This window comes from Bacillus rossius, chromosome 6 (assembly GCF_032445375.1).
Source record: "Bacillus rossius redtenbacheri isolate Brsri chromosome 6, Brsri_v3, whole genome shotgun sequence".
NCBI lineage: Eukaryota > Metazoa > Arthropoda > Insecta > Phasmatodea > Bacillidae > Bacillus > Bacillus rossius.
The window spans coordinates 43,699,976-43,720,481 of record NC_086334.1 but is presented as its reverse complement, the minus strand read 5'-3'; the positions used below and the strand labels follow the sequence as shown (position 1 = coordinate 43,720,481).

General features: G+C 41.4%; 2 protein-coding genes across 10 annotated transcripts in view; both read left to right on the top strand.

Annotated features, from left to right (window-relative positions):
* LOC134533107 (trithorax group protein osa-like) overlaps positions 1-20,506 on the top strand; it is a 132,651-nt gene that overhangs the window by 89,472 nt on the left and 22,673 nt on the right. For all 8 annotated transcript variants that reach the window (XM_063370358.1, XM_063370362.1, XM_063370366.1 and 5 more), the window contains exons 4-10: positions 1,268-1,368; positions 2,392-2,577; positions 4,874-5,098; positions 5,571-5,702; positions 7,024-7,215; positions 9,048-9,415; positions 18,084-18,205. In XM_063370358.1, coding sequence (XP_063226428.1) covers positions 1,268-1,368; positions 2,392-2,577; positions 4,874-5,098; positions 5,571-5,702; positions 7,024-7,215; positions 9,048-9,415; positions 18,084-18,205 — 1,326 coding nt within the window. The remainder of the gene's footprint in view (positions 1-1,267; positions 1,369-2,391; positions 2,578-4,873; positions 5,099-5,570; positions 5,703-7,023; positions 7,216-9,047; positions 9,416-18,083; positions 18,206-20,506) is intronic.
* On the top strand, positions 10,873-18,048 carry LOC134533108 (tigger transposable element-derived protein 6-like). 2 transcript variants are annotated; one of them, XM_063370368.1, is made up of 3 exons: positions 10,873-13,749; positions 14,301-14,445; positions 14,528-18,048. In XM_063370368.1, the coding sequence occupies exon 3, from the start codon at positions 14,559-14,561 to the stop codon at positions 16,320-16,322; it is 1,764 nt and encodes a 587-aa protein (XP_063226438.1). In that variant the 5' UTR covers positions 10,873-13,749; positions 14,301-14,445; positions 14,528-14,558; the 3' UTR covers positions 16,323-18,048. The 2 variants fall into 2 exon arrangements, with proteins under 2 accessions (XP_063226438.1, XP_063226437.1); XM_063370367.1 differs by having other exon boundaries at positions 14,301-18,048.

Below are 20,506 nucleotides of genomic sequence, written 5' to 3'. Positions count from 1 at the left end.
GTTGAAAACACGCATTTAAATTATTATCATCACCATCATATTTTACTATTTTTTATTGCTTAAAAATTGGAGGTATTTGTGCGTCTTGTTTTCGTCTTCCAAGTATCAGCTGACACATTTGTGCAGCCATTTTGACGTGTGCTAAACTACTGTTAAGAAGTTAAACAGCCGAAATCGGCCTTTTAAAGTTAAGCGATGGTTGTGTATCTTAAACGAAATTAAATATTTGGTGATAAGCAATTCGTTATTACACGACGAATAGGAGGTGTTAAGCTCCGCTTGAAATCTTTAAAATGATGGTGGTGAAATTGGCCCGTACAGTTGTTTTTTTTTATTGTGTTATCGTTAGATATAGCCTAGTGATAAACTGTGTGAGGGTGTAAAGGCTTAAAGCACAGTGGATTCGGCAAGCATCTCCTCCCCGCACAGAGACTTAGGCCGGCTTGCACAGTCGTGACTTGAGACGAAGTGGAGTATTCTTCCATTTGATTAACCTGCCAAGTTTTTTTTTCTCGGACTTCACTCACCTGACTCTGCAAGCGGCCCTTAAGGGCGCCACACACGATCAGTCCAAACTGACAGTTTAGACTTTACAGTCGGAAATGAACAGCTGGAACTGCCGTGTGTGTGCAAGGACGTTGGACTGAACAGTTTGAACTGATGGACTGACGGACTGATAACTTTCCATCAAATCGGACTGTGTGCTCAAAAGCCCACAGTTAGAACTGCCGTGTGGGGGTATAGACTTTCCGTCAGTCCAAACTGTCAGTCCATTTAATCAACAGCTGAGCTTCGTAGCAGACGTCTTTGTTTATATAATCTTTATTTGCTTTAATTCTAGGTTTGTGTCATAGAAAAGGGAGAGATATAGTTTGTGTTTATTGTGAAATAGATTTATTCCTCTGAAATGGCTTCCTGGTCGAAAGATTTTCTTGCTAATTTTATAGAGTTATGGCAAGAACATGAATGTTTGTGGAACATCAAAAGTAAAGATTACCACAACAACATTAAAAAGAATACCTAACCACAAGACTGATCGTGTGTGGGGAAAGCTTCAGTTTTGTCCAAACTGTCAGTTCGGACTGTTCAGTCCGAACTGAGCGCATGGACTTATCGTGTGTGCAGAGAGCCTCAGTTCATTCCAAACTGTAAGTTCCGACTGAACAGTCAGAACTGATGATTTGGACTGACGTGTGTGGGGGCCTTTAGAGTGAAGTGAGGCGGTAGAGCGCGTGAGGGCGGACTGCTGGAGGCGGCGTGGTTGCAGGTGATGGCGCGGCAGTGAGCGCCGCCCCCGCCTTCCCCCCGCCACCGCCGCCGCCGCCGCCGGGCCCCAGCTGCCTGCCCACGGTCCGGCTCAGCTCTGAGGTGAGTCTTCGTTTCGATACAACGCCTCGGTACTTATTTTTACGTTTATTTAGCATCAAATTTGGATCAACGTCCCGTCGACAACGAGGCCATTACCTAAAAGTACTTACGTAGGATGGAGGAGGGAGGATTTTGGGGGAATATATATCACCCCCCTCCCCAAATCCAAAATATTTCCACCAACCAAAGAAAATATTTTTGTAACAATAGATTATTTTCTTAATATTTTTTTTATATTTTATTTATACAATAACACTTTTTTTTGACGTGATAACGTCTTATAAATCGATGAACGCCGGCTGCACGCACGAAAAATTGTCACGTTCCGCCTGAACAGAGCGTGCAAGAACCGGCCAACCACCGTGCGAGAAAATCTTCTATAATATCAAACAGGTTAAGGCGGGCTTTTTAACTAAAGTATTGCAATTGTTCGTGATTATACTAAAACAAATTATTTAAATTAAATTTACAAAAACGGTATATAATATTTGAAAATTAAAAAGTATGCAATTTTTCATCATGTTTTCTTATGACGTTATCACGCAAAATTATAGTCCGTAAACCGACTTTACAGACATATTTTATTTTAAATATTAGCACTATACTGTCTTGTGTTTATTGTTCCGTCACAAATATTTTCAATATATTAACTAATTGTTATATATATATATATATATATATATATATATATATATATATATATATATATATGTGTGTGTGTGTGTGTGTATGTATGTGTGTGTGTGTGAAATAAGTGTAAATTTAAGCAAGTGTTCGTCTCTATTATCACTTGCACGACTTTGAACAACCATTACGTATATTACACTAAGTGAATAACAACAAATGCAATGGAGGTATGTATTGTTTTCAAATATCATAAAAATACCAAATAATAATAATAATATTAATAACGAGAAAATGAAAAGAAAAAAAAAGAAGTGAGGACGAGCCTTGATGTAAGTGTGTTAAAAGTGGTACCAGTGCACACGTGGTTGACGGTGCTGTGGTAAACGGGCTCCACAGATCCCGGACTCCAGGGGCCAGCCGCGCGAGCCGCCGGCCGCCATCCAGAACGCCATGATGACCAAGGACAAGAAGCCGTTCACGTACACGCCCGGGGGACTCGACCTGTCGCAGATCCGCAGCCCGGGCATGCAGCGCCGCCTCACGCGCAACGCCAACAGCGAGGGAGTCGGCGACCAGCCGCAGGTGAGGGCTCCCCTCTCCCCTCTCCAACCCCCTGCACGTCATGGGCGCGCTCTGCCGCTGTGCCGCCAGGCCTCCTCGAAAACGTGCGAGGAGAATATGCATCATAAGTAGAGACCCGGAAAAATTCGCGAATTCATTTCGCGATAGGCTAAAATACAAATCGTTATACCTCAGTGCTGCCTCTGCTATTGGTTAACAACTCACCTGGATGGATGACTCTGGGCCAATGAGAAACACCCGACCAAAGCTTTATCGAATCACGCTGGAACGTCTCACAAGACAGCAGCCAATGAGTGGGTGGCATTTGACGGAGTGTTCGTAGAACTATGGAGGTCATTTAAACCCCGCGAATTTTTCCGGTCCCTAACTATAAGTAGAGACCGGAAAAATTCGCGGGTTCAATAACCTACAGGATGGACTCCGATATCCTCTACACACTCTGGCGAATGCCATCTGTACATTGGCTGCTGACTTGTGAGTCGTCTCGACTGGGTGGCCTGTGATTCGACACTTCTACGAGTAAGGGTCTCTAATCGGCCCTCAGTCCTCCAGATTAACAGTGAACCAATGGCAGAAGCAGCACTAAGGTATAGGCCTAATTGTTTGAATTTTAGCATAACACGAAACGAACCCGCGAATTTTCCGGGTCTCTAATCATAAGTAGAGACCCGGAAATTTCCCGGATTCTTCTGGCCTCAGGATAGAATTCAAAGTTATAGGTGTGCTCGACCCATGTTTACTTTCCCATTGGTTGATTTCTTAGCGAGAACATTTTTATCATTGTTATTTGGCACTACCTGGTTCGCTTACTTCTCTCCTAGCTGGGCATCATTGGCTCACGGTCGTAGACGGGCGTGCCCAAACAACTGCGTGCCAATCATGAACACAGCGCGAGAGTGTGAAGGTTTGCATTCCAGCTTGCGACTAAATTAATCCGCGAAATTTCCGGGTCTCTAATCATAAGTATAGACCGGAAAAATTCGCGGGTTCAATAACCTACAGGATAGACTCCAATATCCTCTACACACTCGGGCGAATGCCATCTGTACATTGGCTGCTGACTTGTGAGTCGTCTCGACTGGGTGGCCTGTGATTCGACACTTATATCAGTAAGGGTCTCTAATTGGCCCTCAGTCCTCCAGATTAACAGTGAACCAATGGCAGAAGCAGCACTAAGGTATAATTATTATTTGAATTTTAGCATAACACGAAATGAATACGCGAATTTTTCAGGTCTCTAATTATAAGTATTGCAATGCCAGTTTTCTTAGGTATTTTAAAATGTGTGATTACTTTTTACCATGACTATTTTTGTTTACAAAATATTTTCCTGGGTATTTTTACCTATCAAAAAGTTTCATTTGGCACACCGATAAGTTTGGTATGTCCTCTAATGTTTACGAAAGTAACTGCATACTGGTTTATATTGCTACACGATGAATGGGTGTTTTTAAATTGTGTTTTTTTTTTCTTTCTATATCACCACTCACCGATACTTCAAACTTTTTGGCCAGCTCTTCAATAACCAATTTCTTCTTGGTCCGATTATTATATTCGGGACGCAAAGAGAATGTCCGGAGGCCCTGTCTGCCAAAAGGTATACACTACGAAATGTGGCGCAACATTGTCTAAGAATTGTCACATGTTTCCCATTTTAAACGGAAGTCTAAGAATCTGTGATTTTGTTTCAAAAGCGTGTCTGTAGAGATGAATTTGTTTCTCGATTGTCTATACAATCGCTCGATTTTCTATAGACATTGTCTAGATAGGGAAATCTCTCAATTTTGTGTGCAAGTGTTCAAAAGGCTTTACGCTTAGAGATGACACCGCTCTAGCAGCACCAGCGAGCTTTGCCCTTAAAACACTGTGAATGTGATTGGAAAAAAAATGGAGGACGAAACGGTGGGTGGACCCCGATAAAACCATTCGACCTATCGCAACGTCGACCACGTCTCCCACTTGCAAACTTTCAACTTGGACCTCGCACGGAGTTAAGCCCGAATCACCACGGCTGTGTTAAATGTACAAACACGGTAATTTTTACGAAATATAATTAAGAGGTTTTTTTATGCCAGGCTGAAGTGCCTAGGGTGCAGGTCCGGCATCTTAGATTTGTTATGTAACGGCAACCAATTTTTAATGATGACGATCTTTGATCCTGGTCACCACCGTAGACATGTCATATTGAACACCGCTAATTTTAAATCGAATATTTTTGATATCCAGCCCTTATAATCCCGCCATCTCGATCTGTCGTGGCCGGGGTTGCTTGCACGAGGCGTGTGGTCGTGCGCAGGGCGGACCGCGGCCCGCGTCGCTGGCCCCCGGCTCGCTGCCGCCATCTGCGGTGGCGGCCATGCAGCCGCAGCTGCCGGTGGCGGTGTTCCCCACGGGGCCGCCCCCGCCGCCGCCCGCCCCCACCATGGCCGTGCCCAAGAAGAGCGTCTCAAGGACCCCGTCCAGCGCCGGCCCCGCCCCCGTGCAGTCGGCCCCGCAGCCGCCGCCTCCGCCGCCGCCATCGGTACGTCTCCACGGCCCGTGGTCTGTCACAGTTTCAACTAACACAACATTCGCAATGAAACCTTCTTGAAGACTGTTTCCAGAGCATTTTCGATATTTGTTCATCCAAGTTAATCATTTGACGGATGAAAGCGTGTAGGCATAAATTGGCTGGCTAAGCAACAAATAATATTTAAATTTTCTTAGTAAAATGTAGCAGCGCCACAAACTTCTGAAAAGCCACACACGTCATTGCAAAAAAATGCTGCAGCGGCGATTATGTAAGGATGATTGCAATAATTCGGAAGTCGACCAAAATATGGCTGTCGTTTTTTCAAGATGCACTTAATGGAGGTTATTCGGAAACAGCAATTATCATAATAGTTATGTTTTAGAATATGTGTATCCCCCCCCCTCCTTCCCGAAACTAAATCCCGGTGTTGCCCTCCGGGGTTGGTCGACGAGTCGCTGCGACGAGGCCTCGTGACTCGCAGGTGGGCGGCGAGCCTGGCAGCCTGTACGTGCCGCCCGTCGCGAACCGAGCCCAGGTGGGCGCCCTATACATCCCGCCGCTGAGCGACAGCGCCGGTCCGCGGACGCAGCCGCCACAGCCGCCACAGCCGCAGGTACGGCTCCACCAGTAGCGGATCCAGAGAGGGGGGGGGGGGGCTAAGGGGCTCAAGCCCCCTCCAAAAGCATCTGGGTCCACTATTGTTTTAGTGGTTTGCCTTGATAAAGCCTAGCCTCAGCTGGGTCAAGCCCCTCCCAAACCAAAATCATGGATCCGCCACTGGGCTACGCGAAGACATCACGTCAAATAAAGTCAGCGTTGGGCTTAGAATGTTTTCAAGTTCATGGTCTCAAATACTGAACCTTAACAGTTTCCTACAAATTTAGATCAAAGAAAAGTTGTAGAACACGAATTTAAGTACTTACGTTATCATAAACAAAATAAATAAATTAAAATTCCCTCTCGGGAGAGGCTTTTCCCTCAAATCTCCTCCTTCTGGAACCACGCCTGACCCACCAGAGTTGAGACTAGTCAGGAGATGGCATGCCATGCCGTGACGAAGTTCAAGTTGCGCTCTGCCCACACCAACGTCATACTGCAACACCCAAAACACTGAGGAGATGGTGCTTGACCACGTCTGGCTATGACTGAGAATTTCCGTCCTCAAAGACAGTCACTGCCATAAAATACAGTAATTTAAAACTGTTTCCACAATCCAAACACTACACTTATTACTACCCATATTTTGATTGCCCTACAAACATGGCTGGACAGAAGACGGCTTCACGCCCCTGAATCTTCCAATACCATCAACTCTTTCATCTATGCATCGAGATCAAGAAACAAAATATCGAAACATTGTTTCCGATTCTCAATTTACGTACCACAGCCACTCACTTGCCTTTAAAATTACTTGTGATTTTATTTGCCGGTTTCAGTTATCAAATGACCTGATGTTTAACACGAAATTAAATACAGAATAATCTCGAATGTGAGACGATCTCGAATTTAGAAGACCTCGCCTTCTAAGTAAGATGACAACAAAAAAACTTTTTTAAAATTGGTTTTAGTGACAATATTTATACTATTCATACGAACCATTTTAAAATTAGTTTTTTGTTATGGTTAATAAGCTCATAATTTTTTGAGAACAAATAATTATTGGTAAGTAATGTAACTAAGTAAAAATATAATATTTTATTCCAGCTTTTTAGGTTGATAGTTCCAATCTAAATATTACCCTTCTCCTCAAACACTTTTGCATGTGCCACTAACTTCTGAGCACAGTCAACGGTCAATCGTGAATAGGTGCAAATGCTCGTGACCAGAAAAAAAAATTTTCTCGTGGGGGAAGGGGGAGGAGGTAGCTGTCGGCCCCTCAAGTGACCGACTCCTTTCCTCTCGCATAGTTCAGGCAGTGTATTTGCGGTGTCCAGTCGGCCAGTCCCGGGTCGCCGCTGCCCTACGTGAACCTGCAAAAGGCTCCGACACCGTGGCTCGGCCAGAAGCAACAGCAGCAAGCGCCGGTCCCTGCGTGGGTCAACCGGCCCGTAGAACCGCCGCAGCCACCCCAGCCCCAGCAGCCGCAGCAGCCGCAGCAGCAGGGGACCAGGATAATACCAATTCAGGTTGTTAGCCTTGGCGGCCGAAAAGTACACGTTCGCAGTGCATTCATCAGAAATTAACACTTTAGAGATCAGTCTTATACGCAGTGCCGCAGTCGTAGCTGCACAATAATCTTGCATGAAAAATGCCTTGGTACAGTGGTGAGCCAAAACAAGGCACGCAAGCCATTTTTTACCCATCTTGAATTGGGCAGTGGCCCACCAAAATGATAGTATAATAAACTTCTCGACTGCAAAACAGATTCAAATCAATCAAGCTAAATCTTGCAAAAATTTAACTCGTAAATTGTATTTTTCATTTTCTATGGATGAGACCTTTGATTTTACAATAAAAAAAAAGCCTTAAATCAGGAAAAACATGAATTACTAGTGTTTTTTTTATATATAATTTAAAGATCATGATACTTGGGAGTTTTTGACTCTTAGATGCAAGTTTGACTGCCGTCATTACATTGCATTTGTCGACACAGTAAACCTATAACTCAACGAACCGAAAGGTCATGTATGGCGGACCAACATGAATCTATAGTTAAGCTTGAATTACTGCAGTCCATCGCGTCCGTCAGTAGGTCATCTTTCTATCAATCAAGTGACCAGCAGCCAATCAGATAGCTCGAATTATTCAGTTCGTCCACCTGTCAATAGTCTGGCAACCCCATACTTTCGATGGTCAGTTGGATGCAATTATATCAGTTGTTGGTTATACCAGTCAACTTTAATCAGTAATATGTTAGTTCAACTATTTTGCATAATAATATTGCAGTTTTAAAACTCACATCCAAACAATTATATCATGACTGAATTTTTTACGAGGATTTACTATTGCAATACACACAGGAACTCAACGTAAAAAATTGAACAAAGAGAGATAAATCTCTGCGAGGGAGAAAAATGAGTTGTGGTTGACTGAACTCATTTGGGGAGAATGTTTTGACAGACTAATAAAAACCCATTGTAATTCGCTAGAATATCTTCATGGAGATGATGGATGAAGGTGCGCCGTATAGATGGATGTTGGATGGATGCGACAGATGATTGTAATACTGGCTTGAAAAAAATCATACAAGATATAAATTGACCGTTAAATTTTTAGTATTTTGTACTGGTTTTCGTCCTATTTATTTAAACTTAGCAATAATTGTTATTCTTATGTAAGTATTTTTCGGTAAGATTTGGCAATACTGTCACTTTAGGTACATCTACAACAATTTAAAATCTTCATGTGATCAACATTTATATTTAAACTTTTGAAAAAAATTATTATTTTTTGTTATCTAGTATATAATGAGTTAACTGAATTTTTGATTTGTAAGGAAAAATTATGGCTAAAATACTTCTTGCAGCATCTACACACACAAAAAAATATCAATTTAGGACCAAATTAATTAATATGAAGCAGGGCCGGTGCAAGGTAAATTGGCGCCCTAGGCGAAAAACCTTAATGCCCCCCCCCCCCCCCGCAGGCTTGTGTTTTTTTTTACTTTTTTACTTATTACAAATCATAAAAAGGTCACCGTGGACTTTAAATAATTACTTATATCATTATAAACATTCCAAACTGTTACAAAAATCCATTTTCATTTAGTTTCAATAATCTTTAAAACATATTATATCAGCTGTTATGTGTCGTGCTGCGCCGCCCCCAGCTACTTGGCGCCCTAGGCGGTTGCCTAGTTCGCCTATATGGACGCGCTGGCCCTGATATGAAGTCTAATTAAGCAACATTAGCATCGCCGAAAAATACAATAACATAGCTTTTTTATCCTCAGTAAGGTGAGGGAACATGTGATTGCTAACAGCACATATGTTGATGGTTGCTGGGGTGGATGCTGCAGGTGGAGGGTCGTGAGCCACCGAAGCAAACGAGCCAGCAACAACAAAAGCAGCAGCAGCCAGCAAACACAAGGGTGATCCCCATCGCGGTGGAAGGCAGCACACAACAGCAGTACCAGAACCAACAGCAGCAGTACCAGAACCAACAGCAGCAGTACCAGAACCAGCAGCAGTACCAGAATCAGCAGCAGTACCAGAACCAGCAGCAGTACCAGCAGTATCAGCCTCCACACCAATACCAACCCCAGCAGTACCAGCCACCGCAGCAGCAACAACAGCAGCACGCACCCCAACAGCGTAGACCTGTGTACGTCCACAACAAGTTCAACCCCCCGGCTTCACCCCAGTCGCCCACAGGCATTCAGCAGAGGTAAGTGCCAACCCGAAAGCCAACTACGTCAGTATCGATAGTGTTGCACCACATTGTTTTACCACTAGTTCCAGTACTTACATAAGTAGGTAGGTACTATTATGAGTGGTATGATGTGTGACATGGTGAACAGTGTCTCTTAATTCCCCCTGTGAGTAGGAAATATTTGTTTATGGATCATCCTTTAAAACCAACCATGATCCTATATTGGCATATTTGTATACTAAATTTCCCATTGTCTCGTTTGGCCTACTTCAAACACATTGTGCAGCTGCCGAGATAGAAGACTCTGACGCGAACCCCGCTACCTCTATGAAAATTTACGTAACTTAAGTATTGTTCGGAATCTCAGGGTAGGTTCGGCCTTGTGACTAGAGGCAGTGGTTTGACACAGTAGGGCCCCCCGAGCTGTTTAGGCCACTCGGGACGCCTGAAAATAACAAGAAAACACCGGCTGATTTCTGATTAATTTATTCCGGCACAGCTCTATACATAGTGCTGCTCGTCCTGGCCGTAACGGTTGTCCCGAATCGAATCGTCACACGCGCGACCACTCACTCAGTGGCGGCTCACAATTTTACTACCCGGTAAGGTCATTTACTTTGGACACAATGCGGTGATTACAAACAAACCCTAACATAACACACTATAATCCTGAACAAGATTACACTTCACAACCATAATTACGTAGTACACTGGGCTAAGAACACGTAGGCCCGTAACTCCGGCGACGCTAAATGAATCTTAGGACTGTCGCGTTAGTAAGATTGAATGTTACGTGTTGCCTACTGGCTGCCCCGTGCGGGCTGAAACTAATTAGCCGCTTGGCTAGGATATCGCGTGAAGCGCCGACGTACCATCTCGTTGTTCGCACATAATACTTACGTATCACATCGAACACTCGTCTTGGAGCACCGAATAATTAGGTAACATACCACTCGGTAAGTCGAGGCCGACCATGGAACTGAAAGAAAAGGTTTAAGGAATAACATAACTATTGAAAACTACATATCGGTGGAAAATAAGAAATGCTGGCCCAGTGTCACGCGGAGGCTGCATGCCTCTGTGAGCTCCCGAAGGACACTGCCGCTCTCACCACGCGCGACCCCCCTCCTCGCCAGCCCTCCCGCGGAAAACGTGTGATTTTCGCGGGAAACTAAACCGGCCAGGTTTGGGACAAGGCGCACGGTAAAACATAATTTTGAAAAGAAATAAAATATTAAAAAATGAAAATAAAGTCTAATATAATATTTTCCTGTGGAAATACAGTTGTAGTTCGGCGGAGGGATATGCCACACCCGGCTGGATCCTTCCGCCGACGTAGCACTTGTTACCTGGCGTTCGCCCCGTTGCACTTTCTACACTCCGGTGCGCGCACGAGCGTGTTTGGTGCACACGCCTTTGTGAGACGTTGATGAGGCATAGCTGTCTATGCGACATAGAGGAGCATTGGCGGTCGACTTTGACATCGTCCGACCGAAGGCCACTCTAAAGCCCGACCTGCAACCGCCAGTATTAAACCCCGCTAACGGAACGCGCCCCTAGCCATGGCCCACCCGAGTCAGGCGAGCCACCAGAAACCAAGGTAGAATCCGGCCCCCCTAAAAAACAGACCGACATGACAGCCGACCACGGTGTAAAAACAGACACAGAATATTAAACAATATTATGTATACATTCAAAGTTGATTAACGAAAGTGCGACGTAGGAGTGCCCGGGCACTCACGTGTGTAAATACGTCGATACGTGTGTGAGTGTCCCCCTGGCGGCCTTCTGCCTAAATTAGTCAATTAACCCATGTGACATAATTATCAAACCCTTGTGTTGCGTTTTTACCCCCACCAGAGCAGTCCGGCAAGAGACGAACAGTCGCTGGTGTGACGTAAAATTTAAATGAAATAATTCTTAAACATACTAACTTCAATTGGTAGAAGGGACGAGTGACCTTAATCCAGCCTTAATAATTAATGTAAGAATTTAACGCCCTTAAATTCTCTTATTAACACGTCACATTAGAAACTAACGTAATGAGGTCAAACCTGGCGCGAGGGCCACCGAGCCTTGGCCGGCCACCATGACATGACGCCAGTACAGCGCGACTCGTGGACCGGGGCGGACGCACGTCCCACGGAGAGACATCATCCATTGTCTGCATTGAAATCACTTGTGGTAATTATAGTCACTTCTTCGAAACCCCTTTTTAATTATCTCTCCGTGCGTACCCGGTCCAATTTTCGGTCCAGGACTTAATCCGGCCGCATAACTTTTAAAACCCCCTGCACCACACTTGGTCTGCGGGGTAGTTTCAGCATACGGCACGGGCCGCCTCCCGAAGAACAGAACTTTAATTAAAACCAGTCGCTCTGGCGCTGACCCCAACCCGTAAGGGAACTTTGAGCGAATTTAGCTGCGGTCCGCGCTCCACTACAGTGGACGCGAACACCGCCTCGCGATGTTGTTATACGGGATTGGCCGCCTCCAATCGCCTTCACCCCTCTTTTGAGCAACCAGGCTCAGAAACGCCTAGTGCCACGCTAATACGTAATAATTAGTAACTTTGTGCGATGCCTTGATTCTAAAACGTTTTCTTTTGTGAACTTGTGCGACGTGTCTCCGCGTAACATTTTTTATGAACTTGTGCCACGTCTTATTACGTAACTTTCAAACTATCCTTGTGTAATTGTGTAATTTCTGTATTGTGTGACGTCACCTATTGTACGACGTGGCGTGTAACCAACGGCGTTACACCTAAACCACAGTCGCATGAATAAATGACACACGTCATTTGTTGCATCACTTCAGCGTATGATTACTCAACCCGTCGACTCCCAACCACCGCCAAGTAGGGAATTCCTCAGACCCACGCAACATCGCCGACGGTCCCAGTGGGCCACGCAGGGCAATCGACCCCACGACCCACCTATCGACTAGAATCAGAGCTAGTCTGGCGCCCACCCGGACACATTACATTCACAACAGCCACTCCCGCTAGGAGCCGCACCGGGACTCGAGCCCGAGACCCCGGACGACGGCAACTTCAACTCTAACACTCTATGCATCTCCTTTAGCTATTTGTATCATTCCATCTAATAATTGGCACAATTTCGGGATATCTTTGGGAGCCTTAAAGTTAAAGTGGCCCACTGTAGTATCATGTGGTAACATACTGTGAACCTTGTTTCCAATCTGGCAGCCTCCATTCATTCTACACTATAGTTACCACCATGAAGTTAAAAAATACAAAAAAATTGTGTTTAGCCATCTGTTTTCCATGTGCCCAGGTTTTGTGTGCATATAAAAAAAAGTATGGTTCCTGTCATTTTATTTTTGGTGTTTATCCCTGACACTGATTGGTGAAGTCACTATGCCATGTATTTGTAAGTATAATAGACGATAGCCACAAAAATTAACTACTGGGCAGCCCGTCCATGGTTGATATCGTATATTTATTCTAAGGTTAGAACCATAGGTTAAATATGTATGTATACCATATATGCATTGAAAATGTTTAAGCCCAAGATTGAATTGGTTTTTTTGGCTATAAAACTGTAAAGACATGTGTCATGGCGGATACAGCTGGTCTGCTGTTGATGTTCTAAAATCTCGTATCACGTATATAAGATACAAATTTTTATGTACGAGTTCCAATGCTGTAAGTTTTAAGTATTTCATGACAAATGCATATTAATATGTTTGGTGTTAAAATACTTACTTTTTCTATAATTTTAACAAGAAAATGTGTTTGTTGGTTTATCATTTACAAACGATCGAACGTGTCAATGTTTACAACAGCTTTTTTTAAAATTGTTCGACAACCGATTTCAAATCGTAAGCTAATTTGTATCCTCATGGGTAGGAATAGGTCTATATAGTATTGTTAGTCTATGGCACACTCTCACCCACTTCTTTGGATTTGCCATTACATCTTTGATCCAGTTTTTGACAGCCATCTTAGTTTTTTAAAATGTAAACAATTTTCAGGTTATGAGATGAGACTGAGAACGCTTTCTTTGAGGAAAATTAAGCAATCTTCATGTAGTGAGACCCTCAGATTATCCATTCATTAAGTATCACTCTGTAAATTAGACTCTAGGCCACATGGGGTGACAAGAGTTTGAATAGCACATGTTCAGGAAATGACCACGTGTAGGGGAGAGTGGGCCAGAGTGAGACATGGGGTACAGTGAGACATGTCTTTTAACTCCAACTATTATTAAATGGAAATTTCTTTCAATATTTCCCATGTTGGTACCCTTCATGACCTCCATTTTTATTATGTTTTAATGTTGATGACACCTGATATTAACCAGATATTTTAAAGTGTTGGTTTTCAGGTAAGAAAAGAAATATTTTCTTTCCTTAGTTTATTATTTTTCATACTTATATTTGTTGTTATATGTTACTTATTAAGACATTAACTTAATGTGCACATATTGAGGAATAATTAATAGAGTCACAGACATGCTGGTTATTATAGGTTAGGATTTTTAATTCATAGATATGTGTGTAGTAGTGTGGGGCACAATGAGACACAACAGAATGGGGCACAGTGAGACATGTCGCACTGTACCCCATGCTTGTAAATTTAATAGCTAGCTTCCGTTTCGGGAACATCCAGCCCCACATTAGATTTTGCTAATTTTTAGATGACTATATGAAAAAAAGTTCTTGGTTACGTTATGCAATTTTAACTGTTAAATATTTATTGTCACACAAAAATGTTCTTTTTTTTGTTAGATAGGCATATATATTCTATAAAATAACAAAGCAAAATTAACATCCAATATTACTTGATACTTAATTTCAAGTTACATTAATTATCAAACTTACATATCCATTTAACCCATTTTATTTTTAAAAAGGTTAAAAAAAAATTGTTTTTCAGTCATGACACGCAACAGGAAGAGAAAAACAACTATTGGAACATTTAAAGAAGATGACATGAGAGCAGCTGTAAAACTTGTGGAGGAAGGCTTGTCAGTGCGAAAAGCTGCAAAAACTAAAGGTTTAGCTTTTCAGACACTTCACAGGTGAGGCTTAGTGCTATGAGATTCAGGCCTACTTATGGTTTATAAAATATGTCTTTCTCAACAAAATTGTTTCGTGTTTTAGGTATGTGAGAAAAAAGATGAATAATCCCTAAATGGCTAACATGAGAATGTGTCCCAAGTACAACAGTCGCCAAGTGTTTAACACTGAACAAGAAAGCGAGTTGAAAGATTATCTGTTAACTTGTTCAGCTATGTGTTATGGCCTGAGTTTGATGAACTGCAGAGAATTAGCATTTGAAATTGCATCAAGAAATGGTATTGATTGTCCCGAAACATGGAAAATCCAAAAGAAAGCTGGAATAGAGTGGGTCCGGGGTTTTTTGAAGAGGCATCCAGACTTATCCCTAAGGCAGCCAGAAGCTTGCAGTTTGTCACGTGCTACATCATTTAATAAACACAATGTGGGGCTGTTTTTCGATAAACTTGAGACTGTGCTTAAACGATCTGACCACTTCTCCAATGGATTGCGTATTTTCAATTTTGATGAAACTGGTTGCAGCACTGGTCAAAAACCAACCAAAATCATTGCAGGAAAAGGAGTGAAGCAAGTTGCAAAAGTAACAAGTGGCGAGAAAGGCAGCCTCGTCACATCATGTTATATTGTCAACGCAGCAGGGAATACTCTTCCTCCAGTCATCATCTTCCCAAGAATGCATTTTAAGGAACATATGCTTCATGTTGCCCCCACTGGAAGTCTTGGCCTCGCAACACAGTCAGGTTGGATGAATGGTGAACTCTTTGTTGAAGTTTTGCACCATTTTGTGAAGCACTCATTTTCCTCGCTAGAAAATCCCGCTGTTTTGATACTGGACATTCACGAGAGCCACTTGAGTATAGAGGCTATCGAGTTAGCCAAGGAAAATGGGGTAACCATTTTAACAATTCCTCCTCACTGCAGTAATCGCCTTCAACCACTTGATGTATCAGTGTTTGCGGCCTTCAAGTCTTTCTATAATGCTTCGGTTGACTCGTGGATGATGAGAAACCCTGGAAAAACAGTTTCGATATATGATGTGGCAAGTTTAATTTGTGAAGCACACGAAAAAGCAATGACACCCGCAAACATCACACCTGGATTCCGCAAAACAGGAATTTTTCCTTTTAACAGGAATGTGTTTTCAGAGCAAGATTTTTTGGCAAGTGCTGTGACTGACAGGGAAATTAGTCCTACACCAGAAGCTACGAGACCGTGCAGTAGTAAAGACATTCCAATCCACAATTCAATGGTGACGACTGGAGATGGACATTCTGAAGAAAATAGCTTGACACCTAGTTACATAAGCCCAGTAAACATACATAACTATCCCAAAGCAGGAAAGAGATTGGAGTCTGCTAATAAAAGGAAAAAGGGAAGATCTTTCATTCCAACTGACACACCAGAAAAAAACCAACTTGCTCTTCAATACCAACATAAAATGAACAGCAAGAGAGGTCTATTCAAGAAGTGTGACCCTATAAAAATAAAATTCACTGAGATTTCAAATGAAGATGAAGAGTTTTCTGAATCTGATGTTTCTTCAGACAATGAAGTAATACAACTTCAATCATACGACCAACTTGCGAGGAAGCCTAAAGAAGTTGACTTTGTCCTGGTAGAGTTTTCAGGAAAAAACACAAAATTTTACATTGGGGAGGTGCTACGAGAAATAGACATTGAGGATTATGAAGTCAAGTTCCTGAGAAAAAGTGAAAAAATGTGGAGGAAGTTTTTTTACCCATATGTTCCAGATATTGCATCAGTTGCTACAAAAGATATTAGAGCATTATTGCCTGTTCCTTCTGAACATGGAAAAACCAAAAGACAAAAGTCGTACCTCAAATTTTGTGTAGATTTTGGACGGCTGAATGTTCTATAAATTTTTCCTGGCATTTATGTTGAAGTGCAGTGATTGTTGTTAGGTAAATCTGATTGTTGTATAGCGTATTCAGTTTGTCTCACTGTGGACCACTGTCTGTCTCACTGTGGAACATCTGTGGGGTACAGTGAGACGTTTGATATGTAATGAAGAATTGCATTTTCTAAGAAAAGGTCTCATATATTACGGAATTTATAGTTTGCAATAATAAAGAGCATTAATCAGGCTATTTTTTGGCATAAGAGGATGTCTTTAAATGTAGAAAAGTAAACAGTGATTTCAAATAAAAAATTTTGTGTCTCACTCTGGCCCACCCTCCCCTAGTACTCAAAATGTTTACCCAATAACAGACTTTCTTATGTTGCGGTACTGAGAGTGGCAAAGGGGTTGGATAGGATTTGTAAATTTACAGTGTATAAGTTAGTGTGCTACAGGAACAATACATGGCCCGTTTTTGTGAATTGTGAGGATTGAAGTGGACCACAAGAACATAGATAAAGAGGTGTTGCGTAGCATGTGTCAGATTTATGAAGGAAATGTGAGGTGGGGAGACTTAAAAGAGGGAATACAGCAGGACGTGACGGTATTGCTCTTGGTGGGTTGAGGGTAACAGGGCAGGTGGATGTTTGCAGGGCATTGGTTAGGTATCTGAGCAATCATTAGAGAAGCAAGATGAACTGTACGAGGAGGCTGATAAATTAGTAGTAGCGTGGGTTTTGTAGGGCATTATCGTAGAATACACAAGTGGCTGGGTTACTGAGCATTTGGTGGAGGCCGTAAATGTTTGGTAGGTGGATTTGGAGAAGACCTTCGTTAAGTTGTTGAATAATGGGTTCATGAGGAAGGTGGACAGTCTTGTGGAGAATATAAAGGTGGAATGGGGGAGGGGGATAGAGTTTTTGAAGGGAAAGAAGCAAAGAGTTAGAATTTATAATGAAACATCGTAAGAGGACAGGAAGAAGTCTGAGGTGTCCTGTGTGTGCTGTTATATTTTTATAATGACATGGGTGTAGGGTTTGAGTGCAGGTTGTGGCCCTTGCAAATGACTATGTGCTATATAAGATGGTAGGAGAAGGATAATACCACTGGGTCTGCTAGGGAGAGTGCTAAAAAGGGAGCAGACAGGGCACTGAAAGGAAAGGCATATTCGACAGTGATAAATCTGATCCGGGAATATGCGACTGGGACCTCTTACTTGAAACAGAGGTAAAGGAGTTCGAGAAAGTGCAGCAGAGGGTAACAAGATGGGTGACTGTGATCTGGAAGAAGGATTATGAGAGGAAAGGAGAGACACATACACCATCAGTAATGGTTAGTGAATCTGGAATGGAGCACTCTTCAGGGGAGAAGATGAACGGAGAAGCTGTTACGGCTTTTACAAATATTTATAGGGGGATCCCTACAGAGTAGGCTTTAGAAAGAAGGAAGGACGGGAGCATGAGGGAAAAATGTAGAACAGAAAAGTAAAAAAAAAACATTAATTGCTAGTTAGGACAGAGAGGTATTGGAATTATTTGTTTGGGCAGATAGAGGTTATGGATGCGAGGGCATTTAGGAGGACTTTGCGAGAGAAAACAAAGGTAGTTTGGTGTGAGCGAGGGTGTTGGGAAGCTCCTAGCCCCCTGACAGATCGCCCAATTGCAGAATAAATAAAATATAATTAAAATTAAACTGTGCCATGTGTCCATACCGGTGGAAATGCTGTTCTGTTACGCGTCAGTGGGAAAGCACGTAGCTCTAGTAGCTGTTGCCGTGTCGCAGCTCGCCTGACTGCACCAGCCCGCTCCAGGGGCAGCAGCCGGCCTGGGGCCCGGGGGGCGGCGCCCCCATCCAGTCGCGCTCCTTCCGGGTGCTGCAGAAGATCACAGACACTGACAACGAGGGTGAGTCACCATTCCAGACACTCAGTGTGTTCAGGTCCTCTGTCCCTTGTGCACTGCTTGCAATGATCACAGACATCACGCAAGGCGTCTACTGGGTCAAGAAAGTCACCGAATCTGCAAGAAGTCACAAATTGAAGAAAATATCAGGAATTTCACTTCCAAGTTAAGAATTGGTTATAGTTGTGGTATTAAGTCCCTAAAATATGCTGTATGTTATTGAAATTTCTCAATCATCATAAGTTAATGAATGTTTTAAGCATTTATTTGATATTTAATAAGAATGTTTTTAATTTTATTTTTATTGTTTTGTTTTTAATGTGTGTTTATTAATAATATTATATTTTCATGCAAACTAGGCAAAAATTATGTGTATTCTACATTTATGAATTATACCAGTTTATTTTTTATTACAAAAAAACTAGATGGATTGGTCAAGACAAAGTTCAATACCTATTGTTTTTTATCTCTGCAACATAAGTGGACACCCAGTGCCACTGTTCTTCACACCGACGAAAAAGCTATCTGAATAGAATTGACTGTTAGCAGAAGTTGCTATTATTTTTAAATTTGAACCACAGGGTTCTGGGTTGATGATGGATTAACTATGTCTGTATTTGCTTTGTGTAGCAGTGAGTTTATGTTTAGTGTGTAAGCTTACTGGCAAACAATATACCTACATATACCTATCTGTTAAATACATAGTTTGTTTCAAAACCATTTTCTTCATTTCATGTGACTTCCATGTGAAAAATTTTGATGAAAATGGACAGAAGTGTATGCAGAATTTCATTTTTAAAAAAAAAGGGGGAGAGGGGTTTATAGAACCACTTTGCTGACTGTCCGCTTTCAAGTTCTTTCCTTTTGTTGGTAGCAATGATTGATTTTTATATATTTCTAAGGATATATCCCCCCATATCCCCTCCCTTTACAAAATCCCTGCTTATACCTTGAACATGGATTGTAAAGCATCAGTTCTGTGGATTACAAAACCAAAGTTTTCATCTCTAAAAGACATTATGGTACATTTTCTGCAAAGAAGTAAGCTTATCTGGCACAGGCCGCTCTCTCAATTTGAGGTGGATGGAAATTTGTATTTTATTAGTTACTTATAACCGCTAACCGGCTTTGCACTAGTACGTTAAGTAATGTGTAACTGTGTATTGTCATAAACTCATAAGGTACTTTTCATCTGTTATGAAAACATAGTTACTTAGGCAATAGACATTAAATTTCCATTTACAAAGATAACTCACTGCGACATGGGTAAAGTAGCAATAGAATTAGGTAGTAGCCTACTGCCTATGTTTAAAGCTTCAATAAACTTTTCATTTGCATTATTTTGTAGTTTATAATTTATAGCCACTGCACATCTATCCATACAATTTTACTCAGCATAAGCTTGCAAATAGAAGTCTTCAATGTGGTAGTTTTTTTGTGGTTTTAGTTTAAAAATATTGCTTTATTGTATCGAGCCATAATTATTAAAAGTAAATAAAATAAACATAGCTTAGGAATATCTAGAATTATGTAGCTTTATAGGAATATAATAATTTTCGAAATAGGCTCAGTGGTGTTCTATTTTACTTTTTACAAACAAACTCACACTTTCTCTTTAGGTATAATAATAGAATAGAGTCCCTGATTTTTGTGTATGCTTTTTAAGTGCTTAAATTCTTTAACTATAAGTATGACCTTAGACACAATAAATGTTATTTGTAACATATATGTAAGGTATGTAAGTTACATACATAAACAACATGTACATATCTGCCCTTCTCTTTAAAACATGGATGCCATAGTTCTGCAGATTTTGTTATTTTTTAGTCCAGTAAAATTTCGAATTGAATATCAAATTATTTATAAATATTGAATATTTTTCTAATCAAATTTTATTATGCAATGATTTTTTTTTTCAAACTGCTCAGGTGTTCAATAAAAATTGATCCAAAATACAATGAATGAAAAAAGAGAATTACTTGAAAGAAAATAAAAGCCTGGCAATGCAAGTTTTTTATATTAGAAAAAAATTTAAGTTTGAAATTTGTTTTGTTGATCCAAATGATAATATATGTACTTAAAAATTGAGTATTATTAATAGTTTTAAATCATAATCACATATTATTAATTACATATAAAAATTTGAATCTCAATAAATCATCTTAATTTCATATGTGTGTTACATTACTACTACTACTACTACTACTACTACTACTACTACTACTACTACTACTACTACTACTACTATTATTATTATTATTATATTATTATTATTTTCAGTTAAATTTTGTGTGAATGAGAACC